The sequence below is a fragment of the Zootoca vivipara genome, chromosome 3 (genome assembly GCF_965207765.1).
Source record: "Zootoca vivipara chromosome 3, rZooViv2.hap1.1, whole genome shotgun sequence".
Taxonomy (NCBI): Eukaryota; Metazoa; Chordata; class Lepidosauria; order Squamata; family Lacertidae; genus Zootoca; species Zootoca vivipara.
Window position 1 is genome coordinate 32,074,550 of NC_142586.1, and position 26,453 is coordinate 32,101,002.

General features: G+C 42.7%; 2 protein-coding genes and 1 long non-coding RNA gene across 3 annotated transcripts; all 3 read left to right on the forward strand.

Moving 5' to 3' along the window:
- The first annotated feature begins 3,194 nt into the window (after positions 1-3,194).
- LOC148686205 (uncharacterized) lies at positions 3,195-5,052 on the forward strand. The gene is made up of 3 exons (XR_015948892.1): positions 3,195-3,334; positions 3,551-3,646; positions 4,867-5,052. It is a non-coding gene; the product is annotated as an uncharacterized LOC148686205 (long non-coding RNA).
- A 3,511-nt stretch (positions 5,053-8,563) lies between these two features.
- LOC132591884 (uncharacterized) lies at positions 8,564-16,815 on the forward strand. The gene is made up of 2 exons (XM_060272517.2): positions 8,564-8,700; positions 16,416-16,815. The coding sequence occupies exons 1-2, from the start codon at positions 8,662-8,664 to the stop codon at positions 16,509-16,511; spliced, it is 135 nt and encodes a 44-aa protein (XP_060128500.1). The 5' UTR covers positions 8,564-8,661; the 3' UTR covers positions 16,512-16,815.
- Positions 16,816-16,824: 9 nt separating this feature from the next.
- Positions 16,825-21,251, forward strand: PTP4A1 (protein tyrosine phosphatase 4A1). Its single transcript, XM_035109703.3, has 5 exons — positions 16,825-16,964; positions 18,123-18,215; positions 18,465-18,595; positions 19,082-19,156; positions 19,952-21,251. The coding sequence occupies exons 1-5, from the start codon at positions 16,860-16,862 to the stop codon at positions 20,067-20,069; spliced, it is 522 nt and encodes a 173-aa protein (XP_034965594.1). The 5' UTR covers positions 16,825-16,859; the 3' UTR covers positions 20,070-21,251.
- Positions 21,252-26,453: the final 5,202 nt, after the last annotated feature.

The following is a 26,453-nucleotide window of genomic DNA, read 5'->3' on the forward strand; positions in this document are numbered from 1 at the left end:
TGCTTCAGACATACAGTGGTACCTCTACTTACGAATTTAATGCGTTCCGAACACACATTTGTAAATCGAAAAAAATTGTAAGTTGAATCCCATAGGAATGCATTGGGAGAAAATATTCTTAAGTAGAAGCAACCCTATCTAAAAATTCGTAAGTAGAAAAAAATCCTATCTAAACCGCATCCAAGATGGCGGACGGAGCTCCATTCGTAAGTAGAAACATTCGTAAGTAGAGTTATTCTTAAGTAGAGGTACCACTGTAATGATAAATCATACTGCTCTTCCATTAGAAAGAGTGAGACTCCTGCCTCATGTGGCAATGCTGGGGATAGGTGAGATGTCAGGATGACAGAACCGGCCATGCCATGTGGCCTTCCCTGCATGCCTTACCTAACTTGCTGTCTCCTTTGCCAGTGTGGAAGTAAGATTCATTTGTCAGCCTAGTAAGCTTCTGTACATGGAATGGGAGAGGAACACCATATTGTCCTTTGCCTTAGGCAGCAAGAGGCCTTGGGTTGGCCCTGACCATTGTTGAGCATTGCAAGGAGAAGCTACGGCAAGCCTTTGCACATGAAGGGAGGTGACTGGAAGTTTTCCCTTTCAGGTTTGACAAACCAATGTTACTTGTTATCATATGGAAAAACAGTGGTTTATTCTATCTGTGGTTAGGGGAAAAAACTGGAAGCATATACTTATCCTAGTGTCTATGTGAATCATGTGGAAATCTGTTTTTACAACTGGTTTGACACCACAAAAACCCAGTTTATTTTTAAAGTGCCAGAAATCTTTTTGTTAAGGCATAAGACACACATGTGAGCCACTATGAAGAGGTGGGATTTTTTTTATAGGGCATCATTTCCACGGAAATAATAAATATCAGTTATGCCAGCCACTGCCTTTAATGAGAAAAGTAGATTGTGGGGAAAATATGGCAGTGAAAAGAAGACAATGAGTTTTTAGGAACCAGTGTTAAGGAAAAGTGGGGGAGAATTTCTCACCATGCTCTGTGTCTGAATTGAACCTTATTTAATTCAATATTTGACCTTTTAAATATAGCCGATCCTTCTTGCACCCAAAGTTTACATTCCTTAGTTCAAGCCCTGAAACTGTAAAGTTTGCAGAAACCGCTTTCTAATGAGTTTCATCTGAATTATAAAGAAAAAGCAGACCCACCTCTCCCTACTACTCTCATGTAAATAGATAGCATGAGCAATATGTTTGTAATCAGATTAGCCACCATGATTAGCTTGGACTAATGCTACCTTCCCCTTTTGAAACTTTAAACATCCCATGGAAGGCATAGGCCAAATGATGTTGTTGTTGTTTAGTCGTTTAGTCGTGTCCGACTCTTCGTGACCCCATGGACCATAGCACGCCAGGCACTCCTGTCTCGCACTGCCTCCCGCAGTTTGGTCAAACTCATGTTCGTAGCTTCGAGAACACTGTCCAACCATCTTGTCCTCTGTCGTCCCCTTCTCCTAGTGCCCTCAATCTTTCCCAACATCAGGGTCTTTTCCAAGGATTCTTCTCTTCTCGTGAGGTGGCCAAAGTATTGGAGCCTCAGCTTCACGATCTGTCCTTCCAGGGAGCACTCAGGGCTGATTTCCTTAAGAATGGATAGGTTTGATCTTCTTGCAGTCCATGGGACTCTCAAGAGTCTCCTCCAGCACCATAATTCAAAAGCATCAATTCTTCGGCGATCAGCCTTCTTTATGGTCCAACTCTCACTTCCATACATCACTACTGGGAAAACCATAGCTTTAACTATACGGACCTTTGTCGGCAAGGTGATGTCTCTGCTTTTTAAGATGCTGTCTAGGTTTGTCATTGCTTTTCTCCCAAGAAGCAGGCGTCTTTTAATTTTGTGACTGCTGTCACCATCTGCAGTGATCAAGGAGCCCAAGAAAGTAAAATCTCTCACTGCCTCCATTTCTTCCCCTTCTATTTGCCAGGAGGTGATGGGACCAGTGGCCATGATCTTGGTTTTTTTGATGTTGAGCTTCAGACCATATTTTGCGCTCTCCTCTTTCACCCTCATTAAAAGGGGTGAAAATGATGCAGGGAGCTAATTCATCTTAATCCAGTGGATGCTCCAGTGAGGTAGAGAATTCTCCTTTTGTAACTCCCTGTTCACATAAAATATGTAGCGAAACCTGAAATAAATGTTGAGTGTGTAGTATTGTATTAATAATAATAATAATAATAATAATAATAATAATAATAATAATAATTTGATTTATATACCACCCTTTATCAAAAGACCCCAGGGTGGTGTACAACATTAAAAACACATTACAGAACAATAATAAAAACATAATAAAGCACAACAGGCAGACAAATAATAAAATAGTTAATAACAATCCTCTCCCCTACACTTTCACAGGCCATAGATTATTTAATAGCCATAGGCCAGGGTAAAGAGGAATATTTTTTCCTGGTGCCTAAAGACATGTAATGATGGCGCCAGGCGAACCTTTCTGGGGAGAGCATTCCACAGTTGGGAAGCCACCACAGAAAATGCCTGTTCTCTTGTTGCCACCCTTCGAACCTCTCTAGATCATAGATAAGGGCCTCAGATGGCAATACAGGAAATAAGACTCAGCTATCAGAAATAGTTTACAAAGCGTCACACTAAAAGAGTGTCAGACCAGGGTACAAATCCTCACTCAGTCATGAAACTCAGAGGGTGACTTTGGGCCAATCACTTTCTCTCAACCTAACCTAACCACAGGGCTGTCATGAGGAAAAAATGAATGAAGGGAGAACTGTGTAAGTCACCTTGAGATTCTTGGAGGAAAGGTGGGATAGAAATGTAATAGAGAAAGAAAGTACAGTAAATGAATGAATGTTAACTAGGTACAGTTTTACAGGTCATTCTGCACCCATCCAATCACATTCACACTAGCAGTGTGATGATCAAATGTAGTTGAAGAACTTTAGGAATTCATTTGGCTTTAATATAAAAAAAAACGAAAATAGATGACTTGGGGACATGATAGGAAGATAGCACTGTTAATGAGACAATAATTGTATTCTGAGCCCGTGAAAACACACAGCCGTATTTGTGGCAAGTTCCACAAACAAAAGCATTGTTTACTACAGAGGGATTTCTGACCTATGCTTTATTTGAACTGGAGGTGGCTTGTTTTACCTTTTGTTTATATAAAAACAAACTCTGGCAGCTTCTGGTGGAAGGTGAACTTGCAAGGCTAGTGCAAGAGCCTCCACAAATTATATGCCTCGTGAGGGTTTTTAATGGGAGCATCAACACAAAGTACCACAAGGTTCATGCCTTGCTTCAGCTTGCTGACACTGATATGCTGTGTCTGAAATCCAGGTTTGTAATGCATGTTGTTCTCAAGGAAGAGCTTGTTTGTATGGATCTGCTGGTTGTTTTGAATGTGATCTTGCCAACTACTTACTGCACCCAACATTATTCATGTATAATGGTATGGTAAATATTTTGAAAGTTTAACCATTTAGTTCTGTCATGCAGGAATGGATAGACAGTATAAAAACTTTTTTTTTAACCCAAAACAACAAAAACTTTCAGGTTTAACAAGCTTGTTAGAAGTTAGTACAACAGTGCAATCGAATCCATGCCTACTCAGAAGTAAGTCCTTTGGGATTCGATGAGATTTACACCCAGGTAAGTGGCAATTTTGAATTAGGCTGAATCCTAATGTCATTTCCAAATATGTGTCTTTTTAATTTTTATAGGTTGCAAACTACTTTAATATTTAAATGTCTTGTTGTGTAAAATGTTCTGTATCTATTTTCTCTTGAGAACTTTCTACCCATTAGCATCTGTAGGAGTAGGAAAGGTTTTTAAGATTTGTTTAATTGGAAAATCTCACTCTTTCATTTCTACGTTGTATATAATGTTGGAATTTCTAAATTCCTTATTAAGAACCTTAATGTACAACCTGAACAGAATTAGAACACCTTCATCTTGAAGCAGTAGGAAGAGCCTCTCTTATGGATTATTAGTCTTTAGAGTTAAACCTGTTAAACAACAGGAAATAAGGCATGAGTCAATGGGCATATCCAGGCCAGTTTTGCTTCAGACAAACTTTTCCCAACCTGGTGCCCTCCAGGTGTTGTGCTGACTAGATATCATGGGAGTTGTAGTCCAGAATATCTAGAGAGCACATGGTTGGGAAATATGAATTAAGGTAGCATAGGCCTCTTGATATATATCTGTTACTCGTGATGGCAATATGCAATCTCCAAGCTTAGAAGCAGAATATCATAGTGAGGAGCACAGCGCCAGACTAGATATACCAGAGGTGGACTCCAGCTCCCATCATCCTTGACCATTGATCATGTTGGTAGGAACTGATGGGAGTTGTAGTCCAACAACAGCTGGATTGGCACAGGATCCTTGAGATCCTTCAGGGCTCTTTTCAATTTTGTCACAGGTCTACTCACCTACGCGGCAAAAGTACCTCACTGTCAGCTCGTTCATTACTATTGCATCATGTGGCAATTAAGAAGATTGTGCCTTGTAAAGTCAAGGGAGGGAAATGCAAGATCTCCCTGGGTTATTCTTTAAGTTTTTCCTGCAGTGAAGGAAGGAGGAATGAGCATGCAAGCACACAGTAGGATGCCCATTTCCAATCACATGAGCACAATGACTATGCTCTACCTCAGGCTTCTTCAACCTCGGCCCTCCAGATGCTTTTGGCCTGCAACTGCCATGATCCCTAGCTAGCAGGACCAGTGGTCAGGGATGATGGGAATTGTAGTCTCAAAACATCTGGAGGGCCAAGTTTGGCCATGCATGCAATAAAGCAATGCTCAAAGTAAGGTGGAATGATACTCCACTTTCTCAGATGAACTAAAAATAATCCCACTTCTTTTACATAGATAACTCTGCCTCTCCTAATCTGAAACCAACCTGTCCCACGTTTTCTCTTTACACTTTGAGCCCTGCAGCCGCTTCCTGTTATGGATCAGAGCCAACACAAATAGAAGACAGAAAATCGGTAATCTTTTCTAATAGCAGTGTGCTCATAAAATGTTGATTGGTGCAACTTCAAGGTGAGAGAGTTAAGCAAATAAATACTTTTGAAAAGTCACATCTCAATATAGCTCTAATTTATATGAATAAAGCATTAAGATGGGTACAAGTGTATAGCCATAAGCAGATAAAACCTGCATATTGGATTTTAAACAAGGACATGCCTGGTTTATAATCACGAAACTCAAAAGAGTTTGTCTTAATAGTGGGGCTGATGCGCAAACAGGTAGGTCAATATGTTTCCTGTAAACAGCCACAGGTTCCATTGCACCTTCTTTTCTTTAATGCCAAACACATTTTCCTACAGTCAGATTCTATCTATAAAATGGATGACTGCCTGGAGGTTGTAAAAGTATCTCAGAGGCTACCCAATAAACACATTTCTAAAGATGATTTCAGGTGCTTTCTGATCTGAAGGTGTTGAAATGCAATGTGCCTTTGGTCTCATGTTCACAGAACTGCTGTTATTCAGGCCTGATACCAATAGAAATGTATTTTAAAAGAAATTCCCTGGCATTGAATAGCATCTTGGGGGGTGAAGCTGTGGGTGGATCTGGAAAACCTTTTCTTGTTTTAAATGTGAACAAAATTTATCTAACTTGTGGCAGCACTTTTGTGCTCCCCCCTTTCCCCAAATTAACAACGTGCAGTTTATCCATGAGTTTTGTTTATTTAAGTTTTTAAAGGCCACCTTTCAGTTGTGGCAGAATCCCTTTCAAAGTCTATTCCTCGTCTACATTTTGATGATAGTTTTGGAAACGAACGGTTATCCTCTCTTGAATCATTTCTCTTCCTCCTAGTTTTATTCTAATCTTATGGGACCTTCAGGAATAACCACCATTGTTTTTAATCAATATGCACTTAACATAGAGTAAAGTGAGGAATGAAAGGCAGGGAGTGATGGGATGATTGCTGCATTGGCAAAGGTCACTCTGGAGCAGGTGTGGGGACCCTTTGCCACCAGGCATACTTTCTGGGGTTGATGGGAGTTATTGTGCAGTAGTATCTGAAAAGCCAAAGGTTCCCAGTACCTGCTCTATAGCAATAGTTCTCAACCTTTTCAGACCAAGGACCCACTTGTAGTCCAGACATGCATCTAAGAATCCATTTTTCAGTTTTACACTATATATTTGTAAGTGAGAGACCCACACCTTAGGTCATGCCACCTAAATCCACCAGTGAGTGCAGATCCACCAGATGAAGACCAATGCTCTGGAGTCTAGTTGCTTCAGTCTCGAAAAAACAAGTAGTTAACCTGCACCTATAAACTGTTTTAGCTGTCCTATTGCATAGTTACTGCTAGGATCACTTCCTTCCAGTTAAAAGAAATATAAATTCCATAAAGGTAAAGGGGCCCCTGACCATCAGGTCCAGTCGTGTCCGACTCTGGGGTTGTGGCACTCATCTCGCTCTATAGGCCAAGGGAGCCAGCGTTTGTCCGCAGACAGCTTCCGGGTCATTGGCCAGCATGACAAAGCTGCTTCTGGCGAACCAGAGCAGCGCACGGAAACGCCGTTTACCTTCCCGCCGGAGCGGTCCCTATTTATCTACTTGCACTTTGATGTGCTTTCAAACTGCTAGGTGGGCAGGAGCTGGGACCGAGCAACGGGAGCTCACCCTGTTGCAGGGATTCGAACCGCCGACCTTCTGATCAGCAAGCCCTAGACTCTGTGGTTTAACCCACAGCGCCACCTGGGTCCCTATAAATTCCATAGAGGAAGCTAAATCAACTGTGTAAAAGTTCACCAGGAGATAGTGCTGGTCTCCATTCCAATGCCAGTGAGCAATTCTGGAACAAGGGAAGTCATAGTAAGAATGTATTGTTAACCTGGAACAAGGGTGGAATTTGGTCTTTCAAATTTCAGCAGTGCCCTGTGTGTGGCCAAAATTCAGCACACGCCCCTCCTGCATCTCCTTCTGTTCTGCTCAATTCACTATGTCATAGTTGCAGTGCCCTGCAGCACCCCCTAGATTTGGCACTCAGTGCAACCCAAAGTTTCATGTGAAGAGGGTGTGTGACATCCAGTTTGAGCCCCAGGCACCTCCCATTTTATGAATTTCAGCAATATTTCCAGACATGGGCGTAGCCAGGATTTTTCTTGGGGGGGCAAGACTTTGTTAGGGGGAGCATAATCGATGTGATTGGTCAGTTAGCAGCTGCCCCTCTGCCCCACCCCTCTGGCTATGCTCATGCTTCAAGAAGTATACTACAGTTGAAACAAAGTTGCTACAAAGCCGTCCAAGTTGTGGATAGACTTGAAATGTTTTCCCTCTCAGGCTTATCCTTATGGCTCTGCTTTTGTGCATGTTAAGTTTCATGGATCTCAACAGGACTTGCTCTGAAGTGCGTTTGTGCTGCAATTCTTCTTCTACAAACCAGATAGCAAGCAGCTATCTGTCAACATGGCAGTGTAAATTTACATTGCTTCAATTCAACAAAAACTTTGCCAAGTCTTGTGGCACCTTTTTACCTCTTGACACAAGCACAGAAAACAACCTCAGAAGACGGCATCACGTTGGCAACCTCTGCTCTCTCTTATGTGCAACTCAAGGATTTGCCCCCGTGGAAGGCAGTTCATGAAATGGAAACTTCTCAACCTGCACGGAGTTTATGCCGCAGCAATACACCACACCTGTTAAACTTGTGAGGGTCCGCAACATTATTTATTTCTGAGCAGGTGGGGCGCGTGTGCGCGGGCTCTACTGCAACGCTAGGAGGGTTTCTCAAAGGGACTTAATACAATCAGAAACACCCGCCTCTCAATGCAGGGACTTTTCAGATGAATTCCGGCTCTCGCCTTTCAAAGGCAAACAACCCAAGGGAGGCTCGCAGCGAGGACACCAATCAGGGCCGGCGCTTGCTTCGCTCCGCCCTTCTGCTGGCGCCACTTCCCCGCCCGCAGCCACCGCTTGCTCTTTCTACCAAACCAGTTCTCACCGGCTCCCTCCGCCTTTAGCCTCTTCCTTTCCCCCGCCCTTTCCCCCCTCCCTTCTCTTTTAAATCCCCGCCCACCGCCATACGCCTGACCATGGCCGCGCGCGCACACGCTCGCTCTTCCGACGCCTCCAATTGGCCGGGCGGCGCCGCCGCTCGCGGAAGGCGTTTGTGACGCGGCAAACCTTCCGAGTTCCCCCCCTACCCTGCTTTTCGTAAAGGCAACGGGGTTAGGGGTGGAGAGGAACGGGGCGGGGCGTCGCATGACACACGCGCGCGCGCCGGAGAGTGGGGCGGCGCTTAAGGACACCTCCGCCCACTCCGCCTTTCTGCTTGCCTTGCGCAGAAGAGCGCGCGAGGAGAGGCCCCGCCGCAGCTACTTCCCGAGCCCCTCCCACGCCCTGCCGCGTTTCCTTTCTGCCGTCAGAGCCGCGTTAGCAACACCACCGCCGCCGCTACCAGAAGCAGCAGCAGCAGCAGCGACGAGAGCAAGAGGAGCTCCTCCTCCTCGTGTCCGCGCGCGCGCCCCCCCTCTTCGGTCTCCTCCCCCCCGTCTCTCTTTCTCTCCCCCTCCGGCTCCTCCTCCACCCTGCATGGTCCATCGCCGCCGCCCTGCTCCGGCACCACCACCTCCGCGGCCGCCTCCGCTTCCCTCAGGCTCAGCTCCTTCTGCCCTCGGCGGTGGCGCCCTCAGCACCCAGGCCGTATGATCAGGCTACAGTCTTCAATGAGTAACCATATTCCTGTGAGTAACGGGCGACCCTCTCGCCGCCTCTAGTCGCCGTTTTTCTACCCCCCCTCTCCCCACCTTCTCTCCCTCCATGTTCGTTTCTTTGTTCCTTGGGCCGCGACGGCGTTTCCATCAAGCGGGCGGGCATGTGGTGGAACCCCCCCCCCTTCCCAGCTGAGGCGCCGTCCTCTCAGGCGAGGCGGCGGCGGCACACAAAGCCTCCATTCTCCTCTAGAAAAGGGAGGAGGGCGCCTCTCCCTCAACCTGTTCTTTCTCTGGGCTCCTTTTCCCACGTCGCTGTGAAAGCGGCGGCAGATGGCCGCGTCCTGACTCGCTTGGCGCGCGGGACGTGACCATGGAGGGGAGGCATAGAGTGAGAGAAGGGGGCTTCGACGCCCTTTCCGAAGGAGGCGTCTGGGCGGGAGGCGGCGGCGTCGCCGCCACTGTCTGGAAGCGGCGGGCGGGCGTGTGTGTGTGTGTGTGTGTGTGTGTGGAGAAGTAGGAGCCGCGCGGATGGAGGGAGCGAAGTAGCAGCTGGAACAAGCATCTCCTCGATGTTTGCTGTCGGTACGGAAGGGGGAGAGCGTCGGTTAGCCTACAAGCCCCACCGCCATGGCCCTGCCGCGCGCGCCACGTGCCCCCCGCTTCCTTTCAATCCGTGCCTGGCCCTTCGGGGGTCGTCTCTGCGGCGTGGCTCTCGACCTTTAGACCCCGTCGCGAAGACGTGTCATTAGCCCGGTGCCCCTTTTTTTACGGGGTGCCGGGGTGGCGCCGCGCTGCTTTTTTGCGAGCCCACCTTGGGCCACCGGGCCGCGTGTATCCCCTGAAAGCCCCCGCCAGTTGCGAGGCGAAGGATGCAACCAAGGGAACAGAGCAAGGATTGCCGGTGGCGGGCGGGGGAGAAGCAGGACACGCACACACACACACGTACGTTGGTGAAATCGTGCGTGTTAAAATAGGGGAACAAGTGTATTCAATCGCAAATGCCAGCCCCAACAATTCGCTTGTCTTCAAGAGGTTTCAGAAGGGACGCCGCGTGGAAAAAGCTTTGGGACAGTTCCTAATGAATAGTCATTAGCCGCCTCTGGGTGACTGCAGCTGCGTTAAAAAAAGGCCAGTCCGCCCTTGGTGCCTACCCCTGCCCAAGAGATGCACCCGATCCTAGGCAGCGCGAATGAAGCACGCCTGATTCCCCACCCCCCCGAATTGTATCAATGGGCTTAGGGCTTCGCTGTGAGTCGTGACTCCGTTTACGCCACCCCTTGCTGCGTGGCTCGGTTCGTTGAGGTGAGGAAAGGAAACAAGTCAATACATGTCCCGGCCGCTACCTGGCCACGGGGGGCGGCTATTGCGCTTCCGAGTGTGACTCACCGCTGGGGTGTGCGGGGGGGGGGAGTTGAAGGGAGAGTGGAGAGGACATCTGACGCGGCTGGGTCAGCGTGGCTTTCCCGTCTCACTGCTGTCTGCATGCAGATGACGAGCACGCTGCTTCCCGCTCACGCTGCAGTCACACGCCGGAAGTAGGTGGAGGAACCGCAAAAAAGGACGCGATCGGGGCAAAAAAAATTTTTTAGCCATGTTTCCTTCGCAGTCAGTTGCTAGGGTGGGAAGAGAGTGACAGTCTGGAACACGACCTCGTGTCTGCTTTGTTAGGGAGACCCTGTCACTTGGGCTGAGGAAGCATGTACTTGTGTGTCATGTGAGAAGCATATTAAGTGTCAAGAAAGGTGATGTGGTTTATAGGTTTTGAGTTAACAAGGCAATCTTTCGGCTGAGTCACAGGATTGTATTTACTGTAATTTGGAACATCCTGGTAAGTTTGTTTATATGAGGCCATGATGTGCTGTAAGTCAAAGAGGACTTGAATCCCCCCCCCGAAGTATTCCCCCCCCCCCCGGAAAAAATCAAGTTATTTTCTACACACTTGGGGAATGGTTGCTTTGCATATTTTTTCAAAGTAATCTCTAAAATCAATAACCAATAAATTTCTGAAATAGTTAAGATGTCCACATCCTGTGCTCGACTGTTTTTGAGACTCCATACAAATGTTTTGGCTACTCAAGAAAAATGGTAAAAGCTATAATTGGCTAAACGACAGTGATAATGATCTTTTTTCGTGGAACAGGGTGCACCATAATCAATCCAGATTCATTTTGTAAGCAGAAATTAGAACCTAATCGAAATCAGTGGGGATTTGTAAAGATACATTGAACAGTTCTTAAATCTAAAATATCCTTGGAGACTGGAGGAGTTTCTACTGCTGGCTGTCTTTTGCTGTAGCCTGAATTCTTAACTGGAGGAGGCAGTTATTCATGTATCATGAAATGGCTACTATGCCTGCTCATTGATTCAGGCACCTGCCCCATCTCAATTCCAGAGCTTCCACCTCCTCAGAAGTTCCTTCTGTTATTCCTCCTCCTTGTCATTTGTCACTTTCTCTTCCCATTTCATCTACTTCTTGCACCTTCCCACACACGTCTAATCAAGCTACTTTTCTGCAGTTCTCAATGCTAGCTAATCTTGGTTTCTTCCTATGGTTCTAGGCAGTTTCCAATGACTTTCCAGCCATTTCATGCTCTACAGCTCACTTGCTTGTCCTGATGCTTTTGAGTGTGATTGCTAGTGCAGGATGTGGGGAGGAAATGGGAAGAACCTAAAGTGGCTGTGTTCAAGAAATACATATGCTATTTAGTTTGAAAGACTTTAGGACTCTTCACAACATGGCAGAAGCTGTTTTACCATCAAAAATCTGCCCAAAGCCCAAAGTTGTTGTCATTTGTCTAAATGTAGCAACTTTAGTTTCAGTAGGACTTGGAGCGGACTTGTTTGTAATAGATTCTCTGTTGCAGTAACACTTGGAACATGTAGTTCAGGTAGGCAAATACCATGCAGAGTTGGCACATAGAAAGTGGTCAAATTTCTTTTTTAGCTTCATAGCCTTCAATTTCTTCTCTCCTTTTCTTTGTTCTATTGCTACAGTGTTCTTTTAAAAGTGGTTCTGTTAGGTTTATGTGCTGCCCTTTTATCTTAACTGTACTTTTAAGAAGTTCTTGTATTTAAAAGTACTGGGTTGTCTCCAGGGCTGTCTTTCCATGAACAGAAGGCTCTGGTGATTTAAATGATTTAACCCTTGCTCTTCTGCAGCACTCCTCACCACCCATCCTAAATAAAGCCATACACACACCACCTCTATTGTAGATTGGGACAGGAACTCCAGAGGAAAGGGGAGGATCATCAGCAAGAAGCGCCACCTTCACGCATTTAAGGGGCAGGAATTTATACTGAATCAAACCCACCAGTGAACAGAAGGACTGTGTTGGCTACATTGAGGTTCCTTCTGTGGAGGTTCTCATACTGTTTCAGAGGATCCTCCTACTCTCGAGAGCATATTTGGGGAGTAGGCAAAAAATAAATTGCTCCCACACTTAAGTGGGCAGAACTCTGCCCTGGGCATCTCTGGATCCCACCATTATCGTTAATTGTTATGTTCAATATTATATGAATTGGCTGTTTTATATTGCTTACAGTGTGCAATCATACATTGCCCAGAGAACCACTGTAATGAGGTGACAACACATGCAATAAATAAAATTTTAAACAAGAGGCATGCACATAGAAGACAGGCATGGATGCTGTTTAAAAAACAGCATCTTGAGACCATTCCTTACTATATATAAGAATGGGGAAATGCTTCCTGCAGTTTTTCCAAACACTACTTTAAACAAATCTGTCTGATTAGGAATCTCCTTTCTTGTTCATTAAGACTTTAATCAAACTGGTGATCCTAAATATTGCAGGCCAGTGAGAATTTCAGGATGGGAGAGAATGTCAGTTCTAAGATCATTTCTCAATTAAAAAATGCAACAACTTTTGGAGTTGTAACAGTTGCTGTGATTCCAGTGAGTGTATATGTCTTATCTGAGTCAGTTTGTTCCTTGGAAAAATATGTAAGTAGCAAGATGTTCAAATAAAACACAGAAGCAGACTGTACTAGTTCTAGATCCACACCCCATATCAGAACATAAAGTTTTCAAGCACACAGTACGTCAAAGTGTATAAATTTTGCTCTGTGAGTTGAGAATTGCCTGCAGATGGCATTACTAGAGAAGACAAAATTTGATCTCTTGGATTAACTGATCAATATGAATAGCTAGTTTGGAAAGAGCCAGGATTCCTTCTTTCTGTATTTCTCTGTATAGTCAAAAGCCAAGAATATGGTTTGGATGGTGTTAGATGATGGGCAGCTCATGTGCAAATTATTTACTCTTCTGTTGTTGAAATATCGACAGTATTTTTAAAAATGCAGTGTCTTTTGTTTCTACGTAGAATGCACAGTGTTTAGAAGTTTCATGATATATGGAAACTGACCGTTCTTGAGTTTCATCAAAATAAAGTTGGCATACTCATGAGAATTCAATGCTGCTTGGGTTTGTTTCTATAACCATGACAACTCAGCTGCCTTGGCCTGAAAAAGAGTTATCTTTAAGAGCATCTGTGGGTGCAGCTGTTTGGGGGCACTAGATATTTATTTGGTGTTGGCTCATATTAAACCCTTTATCTGCACTCCCTTCACCCTGCCTTCAGATAAGCCCTACCTTGTGGCTCAGAATTGACATGGTAGTATTATAGGGTAGTTATTGTTCTGGCAAAAATAAGTAAATGGAGGAATTGGTGTCTTATTACAACTGTTTTATTAAATGGGGGTGTGGGGGAAATAATCACACTTCATGAATAAGATACAGTTTGAAAATGAAGCAGTCTAAAGCATCCTTCCCCAATACAGTGCCCTCCAGATGTTGCTGGACTATAACTTGCATTGGCTTCTACTAGCATGATCAGGGATGTTATAGTTCAACAATCTCTGAAGGGCACCAGGTTAAGGAAGATACTATATTTTTGTTGAACAATTTTGATTCATAATTTCAGCTGTGGTAGTATGGTAGAAAAGTAGCGCAAACCTATCTTGTCCTCATAACAATATTGTGAGGCATATTTAGCTCAGAGTTTATTGGCTGACTGAAGATCAGCTTTTTAGTAAATTGTGGGTTAGGATCATAGTTGGTTTTGCTTTAAAGTCCACTGTCCACTATCACACTGATTGTAATTGTATAGAGACTGTATGCTAGTGGAATGTCACTCTGGTTGAAAGTATTCACTAATGCTGTTACATGGCCTTTCCTCAGTAATAATTGCACTGGCCCTGTGTGATCTATAAAATGGCCATTCCATTTCTTTTCTCCATAGCTCTTGGATCTACCAGTACTAATTGATTCTCATCTTGTGATTTCAGCTTCAAATGCCCTCTGCTTGTTATCCTCTTCTTTGTTATCTATAGAATCCAGATCACATCTGGTTAATAATTTTTAATGTTAAATTACCAACAAGCAATGGGTATGTATCCAAACATTTGCTGAATAAGCGCCCCCTCCCCCAACTAGCCAGACCTCTGTTCTTACACTTCAGCTGCGGCATTTGGCAGGTCTCCTTGTATTTAAACTGAGTCACCCATCCACAGATGGTGCATTCTGTGTATGCAACAACGTGTATACTTGAACCACCCTCACACAAGCAATCTTACCTTCCAGAGCTAATACACCAAACGGGTATACCCCCACTCCCCCCACAAAGCAAGGTGGAGAATTTTAAAGTGTCTGGGAGGTTTTTGTGAGTTCTTGTGTTTAATTTTTGTGATTTCAACTGAATGGCCTTCAACCTTGTAAAGTTGAAATTGTGTGTTTTGTGAGTGACCTGTATAGCTTATAATTCTTTAGGTGCATGTGTTAATGGAACTTGCTTAATTTGATCAAGCTTTAAAACTTCTGTAAAAACTTACATGAAACAATCAGATTACTGTATTTTTCTGTGTATAACATGCCCCAGTGTAAAAGACGCCCCCTATTTTTTGGGACTCAACATTAAGAAAATTGGGGAAGATTGCCCCTGTGTATAAGACTACCCCCATTTAACTTTTTTTAAAGTTAAAAAATCCATGGAAAAGTACGGTATGCCTTGGAGCATGCCTTGTTTTTCCTCACAGCAGTATGCTGCTAACTTGCAATCCCTGGTTAACCATCCTACTGTGTGTGTCTGCAGTGGGAAAACTTGTTTACTTGGAGTTATTTGATTTCAACCTCTGTGGTACGGTATAATAGTAGTTGTTGCAGGAAAGATTTGCCATACTTTTCCATGTATAAGACTAGGTTTCCCCCTAAAAATAATGTTAAAAAACGGGGGTTGTCTAATACACGGGGGTCATCTTCTCCCATTTTCATAAATTTGAGTCCCCAAAAATAGGGATTGTGTTATACACGGGGGCATGTTATACACTGAAAAATTCAGTAATTCTCCCAGTAGTGAACATTGCTTTAGTAAAACTATTTTCCTCATCTTGAACGAGGAGGCTACTTGGAACTTCCCATTTACTGGCTTAACTGCCAGTGGCCATGAAACCCCCTGAATGGTAAAAAGCTATATCATGAACAGTGTTATAATCACACTGAAATTCCTGTAGGTGGCTTGCTTCTAACCATGCAAACCAGTGTTTTTGATAAGCCCTTTAAGACCCATAGGCAGGACCCTGAAGAGAGTAGATGCACCATCTAGTGCTTTCCTTGCCATTAAATCTGTATTATTTAAGTGTCCTCCTTCAGCATGCAAACTCTTGATGCAAGCTGCTGATACCCAGCCTAAGTAAATTGAGTTCATTGGCATTTTCCCTCTGTTAAGCACTTCATCATTTTAATAACTCTTCTGAATTAAGTTTGTGTCAGGTTTAATGCTGGTTTTACTTAGAAAAATAGGTTGCATATCACATTCCAGTTTGGATTTTGTTTCGTTTTTAAACCTTATTAATGCCACTCTTGCAAATAATATTTCCCTGGATGGTCATCCATCCTGTTTCACTCACCTGTGTCATTTCTCCTCCCTCCTCTGAAAACTTGGCAAATGCTATACAGCAGCTGCCATCTCCTACAAAAAGGAACTATAACCTGTTCCTGTCTTAAATAGCCAATGCAATGCTCACCAGGGGCTACAGTGACCAGAGTTCAGGTCTCTGGTTATCTGTGGGGTTGTGGGTTACCATAGGGCTAACCTTATTCACAGGATTGTTAATAAATCATAAAACACCACAAATGTTGCCTCCAACATTTGTGTAATGTATACATGTTGTAATAAACAGGGTTTCATTTGGGAGGCTATGTGACAAGCATCTTTAGACCTCTACACTCTTTAACTTTGGAAGGAAAACTTCCTGCACCTCCTGCAGAATGGAAGTGATCCAGAACAAAGGTCTATTCTTGATACTAATAACTTGAGTTTGCCACCACTTGAGAGACAGACAGAGAACTGTCAGTCTTCCTGAATGCTATTTTTAAATTAACCTGAGGAATTGCAAGGATGATCAAAATATCTGCAATACAGTAAAGTAGGTTTTCTTATTTTAGAAGAAAAAAGTTTGTCTAAATCAGGCATAGCAAACCCCTATAGGGTTTTCTTTGGGACTACAATTCCCATCATCCCTGACCACTGGTCATGTTAGCTAGGGATGATGAGAATTGTAGTCCCAAACATCTGGAGGGCTTTAGTTTGCTTATGCCTGGTCTAAATTAATGAAATTCTCAATATTGGTGGTTCAGTCCTTTATGTTACCTTTACCCAATAATAAGCTATTTGTAAGATACCTGTTCAGTCACTGACAAATGTACTCTTCTTTTTTCCTCTCTTTGCAGCAGTTCTGTGGTGTTCTTGGTCACACATTTATGGAGTTTCTGAAGGGCAGTGGGGACTACTGCCAGGCACAGCACGGCCTCTATGCAGACAAGTGAACTATAGAAATTGATTACTACTCCACCAAGAAGCCCCCTTAAGAGTGGTTACCAGAATAAGACGTGTTGAGTTGAAATTGGCAGAGCATTTTACAAAGGAGTTCAGACCTGAATGGGGTAGCCTTGCTGCACTGCCTTTCTCTTTGCCTCAGTATTACAGGATTGAAGAATTGCTGCTTCTTGTTTAGGAGGTTCATTTCATTTCCCATTGCTCCCAACTTCATGCTTGTCAGCACTGGAAACTTCAAGTGGCTTTTAGTGGAGTAGACTTCGGTTTCTCCCAATCAATTCTGCTAGGTTTTTTTTTAAAATAGTATTGGTCTTGTTGGACGTTTTAACTAAATTAACATGGCCCGAATGAACCGCCCAGCTCCTGTGGAAATCACTTACAAGAATATGAGATTCCTTATCACTCACAATCCAACCAATGCAACCTTAAACAAGTTCATAGAGGTAAGGGTTCTTGAGTGGGAGGCTTATGTTAATTTTTGTAATGTTGAAAAATTTGATATAACAGTATTACTGAAATTTCCCTTAGAATAATGATGTATTACTGAAATTTGTCTCTGACCATTGAGTTGACTACCAACATGGTGATCTGTTAGGAGTTAATTTAACCTTCTTTCTTTCTTTTACACCACCATTCAGTCATTCCCAATACAGATTTCCTTATTGCATAGTAGTTGCATGTTCAAGAATTCCTCAAAACTGCATTTAGGTTTTTACTTGTGATTACTGCAGGGGTGTTCAGCTTTGCTTAGTGTGGTGCAGTTGCACCATGCTACGTGTAGGTAAAGCTCTGAGCTGGTATAGTATAGTAGAGACTGAGCTGTGAGTCAGTTTTTAGCTCAAACCTCTGCTCTCCCATGAACTCTAGATCACCATAAATATGCCCTACACATTCAAATGTCAGTATTATCTCAAATCTTATCTAGCATATGAGGATGGGAGGAACTAGATTACTGTACTTTACAGGATTATGATGAGGATTAAAAACAGATAATGCAAATGAAGCACTTTGAACCATTGAAAGTGTTAAAGTAATGTTACAGGGCAGAGGAGGGCAACCAGAATAATCAAGTGGATAGAGCTCTACTTTCAGAGGTAATATGTGAATACCACTTGCTGGAAACTTCAAGAGAAGAGAATGCTCTTGAGCTTAGGTCCTGCTTATGGGCGTCTGGTCGGCCACTGTGAGAACATGATGTTAGACTAGATCAGGCATCCCCAAACTGCGGCCCTCCAGATGTTTTGGCCTACAACTCCCATGATCCCTGGCCTAGCTAACAGGACCAGTGGTCAGGGATGATGGGAATTGTAGTCCAAAACATCTGGAGAGCCGAAGTTTGGGGATGCCTGGACTAGATGGACCTGTGGCCTCATCCAGCAGGTGGTTCTTATGTTCTTAAATGTACTCCTGCCCACTTGAATTGCTCTGCTATACTTCTGGTCTTTTTAGATATTTAAGTGGTGCTGATTGAAGAGGTGAAATGCAATAATTATAGGTCTTCTGAACAGCCTCTGTATTTGAAATTGTTCACAAAATTGCAATAGCCTGGGCATGAACATCAACACGGTATCGTTAAGATATGTATCACCCTCTCTCCTTAGGAACTTAAGAAGTATGGAGTTACTACAGTAGTAAGAGTATGTGAAGCCACTTATGATACTGCTCCAGTAGAGAAAGAAGGCATTCAGGTCTTGGTGAGTAGCTTATTAAAAAAATAACATTAGCCATAGGATTTTTTAATCTCTATGGTGCAAGTGAGTGAACATGGAGGGGGAAATAATGCAGGTTGTGGTAATCTGGCCTTAAGATTTCTATGGATGTTTTAAAGTGAGAAAAGAAACTCAAATCAGGCAGTGATTTGCTAACTGTAAGACAAATTAAGAAGTACTATTCTAGGATATGTGGAAGCTTAGGTAAGAAATTATTCACTTCATGCATTCCAGGATTGGCCCTTTGATGACGGAGCACCACCATCTATCCAGATTGTTGATGATTGGCTAAACCTCCTAAAAGTTAAATTCCGTGAAGAGCCTGGTTGTTGCATTGCTGTACACTGTGTTGCTGGTCTTGGAAGGTAAACAGAACTCCAAAAGGCTATCTGCTCTTGACTTCTGTACCAAACATCGATTTCATTAGCTAGTCTTACCGAGGTGGGGAATAGATTGTAGCAAGTTACAGCTGTATGTGTATTATTGTTTTTTCAAATCAATGAAGCTTTGACTAATGAGAGATTGCAGCCCATATATCTGGTGAATTAGCTCTTGAACAGAGTGTTAACAGGGAACCTGTATATTTGCACTAATCTGAGCAAGGAGATCACTATTTGTAACAGTGAATGGCAGCTTTTGTGTTCCTCAAGCACCAGTTTATGATTTTGGGTAATATAATACAGTTTGCATATGCTATTAATAAAATTCACTATATCCATCAGATGTTTGCAGGGCAAAAGTATAAGTGTGTGATGAAATAGTTGTTTGGGTCTACAAAATGGGAGAAAATGACTAACCACCCTGTAATATTGGGAAACATTCTGCAACATGTGTTCTTTCCCCTCCACCAGAGCACCTGTATTAGTTGCCCTTGCACTCATTGAATGTGGAATGAAGTATGAGGATGCAGTGCAGTTCATAAGACAGTAAGTATTAAGCATCTGCCTTGTACATACCTGCCAATGACAATTAGGAAAACCTTAAATTCCATACTTCAAAAAGTGTTGCTTTTTGTTGGCTAGGACCACATGCAACACAAAGCCTAAGCATCTGGCTATTTTTAATACTTCTCTAGCCCCTCTTCCCGTGTATGAATGCTGTGTCCCTGCAAATCGGCCAGTGCCTGGAGAGATTTTAAAGTCCTAGTCTAATAGTGGATTGTACAAGAGAAGGCAAAAAGAATAAATATGAAGGCTGAAGCTACAGTAGAAGTGGAATTGTAGGTGTGGCTTTAAAGCAAAACCATTAAAGGCAAGAGAAGTTAACATAAATAACAAAACAGAATTCTACACCCCACCCCACCCCGGTTAAAAATAGTTCAAAAAGAGTCTCAGATTATCTAAATTATTTTTAAAGTCTGAATGATATATTTACCTGGTGCCAAAGAAGATTGCAAAGATGGCAGCTTGACACGCCTCCTTGGAAAGGCTATTCCATAACTGGGTACTACTAGAAAGACTCTCCCTGGCAGTTGCTTCACACATTTCATTCAGCAAGCACAGGTCCTTGGAAGATCATTTTTAAAGTTCAGATGAATGACAGAATTTCAGTACAAAGTGAAAACTTGTTTTTACAAGGAGGGTGGGGATTCTGTTCTTGCTAGGACATTTATAAAGAAACAAAAACTATCTTAAGCATATGATACTTGATCACAAGTGAAGTAGTGTTACTTTCAGCACTCATAATTACAGTAACATATTCAATATTTGAATGTTTTGTAGGAAGCGCCGTGGAGCCTTTAACAGCAAGCAGCTTCTCTATTTGGAGAAATATCGTCCGAAAATGCGACTGCGTTTTAAAGATTCAAATGGTCACCGTAACAACTGTTGTATTCAGTAAAAACCAAGCTGCCTATGTTTCTGGCTTTGGAAGTAGAAGATGAAATCTATAATTGGGCAGGTTACATGGAAAACTACATGTATGTCTTAAAACAAGTTACATGAAGCTTCTATAGGTGTAGGCCACAATGTTGGCAGGAGAACAACTTTGTTTAGATTATGGTGATTATGATCTTTTTAGTACATGAAATATACTTGGCCTTTCAAAATGTCTTATTAGTAATTTGTATCATTAAACTATCCTTAATCATGCATTTCAGGGTTTTTTCCATCACAGTCCCAGTAGTCAAATCTACCATGACATGTGTAGAGATTAGGTGCCAAAAGCCCAACACACTATTTCTGTTTACCACAGTGTAGTTCTTAGTAACTACAGCTATCTGGACCTTTGCCCTATTAGCAGCTGTCTTCTGTTTTGTGGATAGGGCTTCATAGAATAATCTGCCTATTCACAATATTTTGTCTTTCACAATCACACTAGAATGAGTATCAGGATTTTCACACAATTAACTCAATTACTTCTGGTACCCTAAACTTTTGTTTGACCCTCTTCATTCACCTACATTCTCTGGTTAACTCATAGAAAATAATCCTTCACGCTGTACAGAAGCACACAAGTCTTTAATGTCTCCAGACAAAAAAGCCTTACAGTTAAATATTGGCACTAAATGTGCAACTTAGCAAAGGGCCTGTGAAAGGATGAGAGGGGACTAATAAATACTTCTAGTAAAATGTTGCCTTTTGTCTTGTGCAGGAAGTATAGAATATGCCCTTTACTTTAGTAAATAATTTTTTAATGTAGAAATGCTTTATTGTAGCTGAACACTCTTAATCATACATTTCTGAAGATCTTGTAATTTCTTTTATTGTACTTCTTGAAAGTTGTTTACCAACTATTGCTTTGTTAGAAGTGATTTCGTTTTGTTTTTTCTTGAGTTTCTGCCATGAATTTGGCAGACCTCTGTAATATTTTGTATGCCTTTTGACCTGCGTAACTTAATATTTGGATACTTGATAATTTGTTATGTAATTGATAAAATGGTGGTGTGTATTAATGTTAAACCATATATTTATACTGTTTTGGGAATGTGTGGTTATAGTACTGTGGGAGAAATAATTTGCCAGTGTTCACCAGCTTGTAAAATCTAGTGTGAGAGCTCATCTAAATAAACTCAAAACTGCATTGCAGTGTACCTGGAATTTTTTCTTTGGGGCAGGGGAGAGTACGGAAGCGCTCTGATTTACAGCTTCGGTAAATATATTTGAAGTGGAAATCGGTTTAAGAAGCATATTCATTTCCCTCTGGTAAATACATGATGGGTTCTGTGTGTGTGTGGGGGGGTGTAACTGAATTTGTTCTTAGTAAGTAACATGGTTCAGAAAAACACGGAAGCATTAAGCGTTTTTCAGTAAACTTGTTATATTTGTAACATAAAATGGGTTTATTATTACTTAATTTATATTGTTCTGCAAAGCAACACTGAATATTTAAAAACCAGTAATTTAACTGTATATGGTACACACCATTCTTCAGAGCTTGGATCATGAACATGCAAGTAACATTTTACCATCTACCGGTATTTCAGTATATTTCTCCCAAGACACACAAGGCAGCAACACTTTTATCAGGACAAATGCATTGGAAGCAACTTAATGTGCTGGATTCTTTGAGCAAGTTCTTTAGCGACATGTTGAATCTAAGGACCAAACATCCTTAGGAAACCACAAGTTCTGTGTAATTCAAAGTTTTGACTTTGGCATAGAAAGCCCTACATTAACAGTCCCGAATACTTGAAAGATTGCCGCCTCTTATACAGTGGAACCTCGGTTTATGAACACCTCGGTTTACGAATTTTCGGTTTACGAACACCGCGGCCCCATCTGGAACGGATTAATCCACTTTCCATTATTTTCAATGGAAAAGTTCGCTTCAGTTTATGAACGTTTCAGTTTAAGTACTCCGTGGACCGTCTGGAACAGATTAATCCACTTTCCATTACTTTCAATGGGAAAGTTCGCTTCAGTTTATGAACGCTTTAGTTTATGAACAGACTTCCGGAACCAATTGTGTTCATAAACCGAGGTACCACTGTACAGACAAGTTTGACCTGGCAAAGGGCAGGCAATGCACTTTATGAATGAACAAAAGCAAAAAAACAACAACCTGGCCCTGTAGAAGAGGAAGCTAGGAGGGCACTGCTTACGAGCAGAGGCACAGCATAGGAGGCAGCTGAGCCATGTGGTGTGCTGGTTTGATTACGGTATATGCCTGCAGTGGCCAAAAGCCGGTAATTGTAGTTTTGCAGTACCTACCTATGCCCAGCCATGTGCTCAGATAGCAAGGGGGAGAAGAGGAAGATGACTGACCAAACCCAAAGAGTGCTCACTTATGTTTTCTCATAATCCTGGAAAAAAGTGACAAGTGGGGTGCCACAGGGTTCTGTCCAGGGCCCCTTGTTCTACATCTTTACAGATGACTTGGATGAAGGAAGTGAGGGGAAGGAAGTGTCACATTTTCAGATGACACCAAGCTGAGCAGAGCAGCTAATGCCACAGAAGATAGACTCAGGATTCAATATGACCATAACAGATTGGAGAACTGGGCCAGAACTAACAAAATGACAAATGTAAGGTTCTGCGCTTAGGCAGAAATATTCAGCTGCTCAAATATAAGATGGGGGACACCTGGCTTGCCAGTAGTGCGTGTGAAAAGGATCTAGGTGTCTTAGTAGACCACAAGCTTAACATCAGTCAACAGTATGATGCAGCAGCAGAAAAAGAAGCTGTGGTATTCTAGGCTGCATCAGCAGAAAGATAGTAACCCGATGAAGAATTGAGAGACCTGCTCTATTCTGCTTTGATCAGACCCCACCTGGAGTATGGTGCTCAGTTCTGGATGCCACAATTTAAGGAGGATATTGACAAGCTGGAATGTCTGCAGAGGAGGGTGACCATGGTGATCGAGGGTCTGGAAACTAAGCCTTATGAGGAACGGTTGAAGGACCTGGGTATTTAGCCTGGACAATAGGAGACAGAGGAGATACAATAGACCTCTTCAAATATCTAAAGGGCTGTCACATGCATTCTATGGAATTTAAATTGTAATTCAATAAAATATATAAGAAAACAGAAGTTATAAAATACAATTAAAAACCATACGACATCTAGCACAGTATGTTACAATTGCCCCTGAAAGACCAGGTGTGCAGCCTGGGAGTAATTTTGGACTCTCAGCTGTCCACGGAGGCACAGGTCAATTTGTTGTCCAGGTCAGTTGTCTACCAGCTCCATCTGGTATGCAGGCTGAGACCCTACCTGTCCGCAGATTGTCTCGCTGGAGTGGTGCATGCCCTGGTTATCTCCCACATGGACTACTGCAATGCACTCTATGTGGTGCTACCTTTGAAGGTGACTCAGAAACTACAACTATTCCAGAATGCTGCAGCTAGATTGGTGACTGGGCACTGGGACTATATAACACCGATCCTAAAGGATCTTCACTGGCTCCTAATACATTTCTGAGCACAATTCAGTGTTAGTGCTGACCTTTAAAGCCCTAAAGGGCGTCGGTCTGGTATACCTGAAGGAGCGTCTCCACCCCCATCGCTCAGTCCTCAGAAGTGGTCCTCAGGCTGCAGAAACCTCTGGTGTATTTTTTTTAAATTGTTTATGACTATTTCTGTTATGTTTGTAATTATGTATTTTTTTCAGGCTGCAAGCTCCCTTCAGCATGGTTTGAACTACGGAAGGGCGGCCTGCAATTAAACTTCTATATGTATGACTTACATATGTATTCAAAACAGTAAAAAAAGGATATCATTGCCATGTTAGTGAAAAAAGTACTAACAGAGCACACAGTGAAGTCCTTCAACCGTGACTATATCTCCAGTTTGTATCTTGTGATAAGGAAACAATGACTGTATTCTGAGATACTGGGGCTTTTAAACAGGAACATTCATGAAGCCAGACTGTTACATTCTCCTTACTGGGGAATTTCTGAGTAAATCTGTCGCAAATATTTCCAGCTTGGTCCTTATTTCATAATGTGTACAAATGATTTTTCCTGCTATGTCCTGAGTTCAATTTTGTATTAGAAAGTTCCTGTTGAAGGCCGTCCCTTGAGCCTCAAATTCGTAATCTGGCAGTGGAAGTTACAGTCCTAGAACTGTCATAATTTAGAATGCATTCCTATACATGTTTACCTTGCAGCAAGCCCCACTGGAAACAATGGAACTCAATTCATAGAAAACATGCAAAGAATTGCGTTAAAACTGTTTCTCTCATGTGCAATTGCAACCCCTGCTCTCGTTGCTGATGTGGATATATATCTTTAAAAGAACACAGCTACTAGAATAATTACAGAAACAAGGACATAAATTACATAAATCAATATAGAATTGTTTGTTTACTGAAATGTATAGTTGAAGGCCTATGCTTGCTTACTTGGGATCAATGTCTGACTAAACTGCAAGACTGAGTTGTATGAATTCTTGTGGACTTTACTTACAGACAAGTAGTAAGTGTCCCAACAGAAGAAGAAGAGGAGGAGGAGGAGTTTGGATTTGATATCCCACTTTATCACTACCCAAAGGAGTTTCAAAGCGGCTAACATTATTCTTTCCCTTCCTCCCCCACAACAAACACTCTGTGAGGTGAGTGGGGCTGAGAGACTTTAAAGAAGTGTGACTAGCACAAGGTCACCCAGCAGCTGCATGTGGAGGAGCGGAGACCCGGTTCACCAGATTACGAGTCTACCACTCAACCTACACCACACTGGCTCTGAGTGTGGTTATTCATTTCTTATAGAATGTATTGACTTGAACAAATGATGGATATAAATGAGAAACCATCTTTTACAATAAAGTTTTGCCCCTCCCCTTTACCCTCACTGTCATGTATATATATGGAAAGGCCCTCACTGTTTTACAGCTTCACAAATGTATGTGTTTGCTCAAATTCTAACCCTTCATGAATATAGAGATTATGGGGACGGGGGTCCTGCCCCCCTCAAACTAATAATAATGTACAGATACAACAAAGGCATAAATATCATAAAACTATCAGAAATAGTAGAAAACATATAATTCTCAGTCTATGCATCTTTTTTAAAAGTAATTTTTATTCAATTTTTTAACCTTACCAAATTAAACATAAAAACATACAATATAACACATACTCTAACAAACAAAAACAAACAATACAAATATAACTTTAAAACATCCATTTTTCTAATCATTGTCTTATAGACTTCCCCTTTCTCTCCCTTTCTGATATTCAGTTTATAATCCTCTTTAGCAATATCCTTTATCATAATTTTTAATCCTTTTCATTACATTTTTCTTCCATTTATTACCCTCCCCCTCCTCCCCCACTCCATTCCTAGAGATCCCCCTGCCACCAGAGGATCCCCAGGTGCAGTAGGACAGAAGAAGCAGTCCTTTTTTATCATTGATTTGGGTTTTTTGGGGGGTCCGCTGCGCTGGAGTGGTTCCTCCACCTTTGACGCGCCGAGGTCCGCAAACCTCCGACTATGGTGGCCGGTGCTCAACCAGAAGTCCCTCAGTCTCTATGCAACTTTGTTGTTGTTGTTTAGTCGTTTAGTCGTGCCCGACTCTTCGTGACCCCATGGACCATAGCACGCCAGGCACTCCTGTCTTGCACTGCCTCCCGTAGTTTGGTCAAACTCATGTTCGTAGCTTTGAGAACACTGTCCAACCATCTTGTCCTCTGTCGTCCCCTTCTCCTAGTGCCCTCAATCTTTCCCAACATCAGGGTCTTTTCCAAGGATTCTTCTCTTCTCATGAGGTGGCCAAAGTATTGGAGCCTCAGCTTCACGATCTGTCCTTCCAGTGAGCACTCAGGGCTGATTTCCTTAAGAATTGATAGGTTTGATCTTCTAGCAGTCCATGGGACTCTCAAGAGTCTCCTCCAGCACCATAATTCAAAAGCATCAATTCTTCGGCGATCAGCCTTCTTTATGGTCCAGCTCTCACTTCCATACATCACTACTGGGAAAACCATAGCTTTAACTATACGAACCTTTGTCGGCAAGGTGATGTCTCTATGCAACTTTGCCACCCACAAAACAAAGCCCCTGTAACTCTTTGCTGAACAGATGTAAAAGTTTCATTTCGGATGTTACAGATGTTCCCCATGTGACACCGGGGGAATAATTCCTAGAAGACTCAGGCACTAGTTCACAATCAGCCAATGAATTTGCCCACAAATTGGTAAAACTCCTGGATTAGATTTTTGCGGGCCACAGCCCACTTTGTCAGATGCTCTGGTCCACAAAAGCTTATGCCACCTGTTGTGACGGATTTCAGCTCTCTTGACAAAACATGCTGGAGACAGTTCTCTAGTAACAGCTCTTTATTAAAGTGAA

What these genes read in the sequence shown, in the direction of transcription:
- LOC132591884 (XM_060272517.2), top strand. Translation starts at nt 8,662, where the DNA reads ATGATCAGGCTACAGTCTTCAATGAGTAACCATATTCCT. An exon ending in CAATGAGTAACCATATTCCT is followed by an intron (nt 8,701 to 16,415) that starts GTGAGTAACGGG and finishes CTCTCTTTGCAG; the next exon opens with CAGTTCTGTGGTGTTCTTGG.
- PTP4A1 (XM_035109703.3), top strand. Translation starts at nt 16,860, where the DNA reads ATGGCCCGAATGAACCGCCCAGCTCCTGTGGAAATCACTTACAAGAAT. An exon ending in CCTTAAACAAGTTCATAGAG is followed by an intron (nt 16,965 to 18,122) that starts GTAAGGGTTCTT and finishes CTCTCTCCTTAG; the next exon opens with GAACTTAAGAAGTATGGAGT. An exon ending in GCAGTGCAGTTCATAAGACA is followed by an intron (nt 19,157 to 19,951) that starts GTAAGTATTAAG and finishes AATGTTTTGTAG; the next exon opens with GAAGCGCCGTGGAGCCTTTA.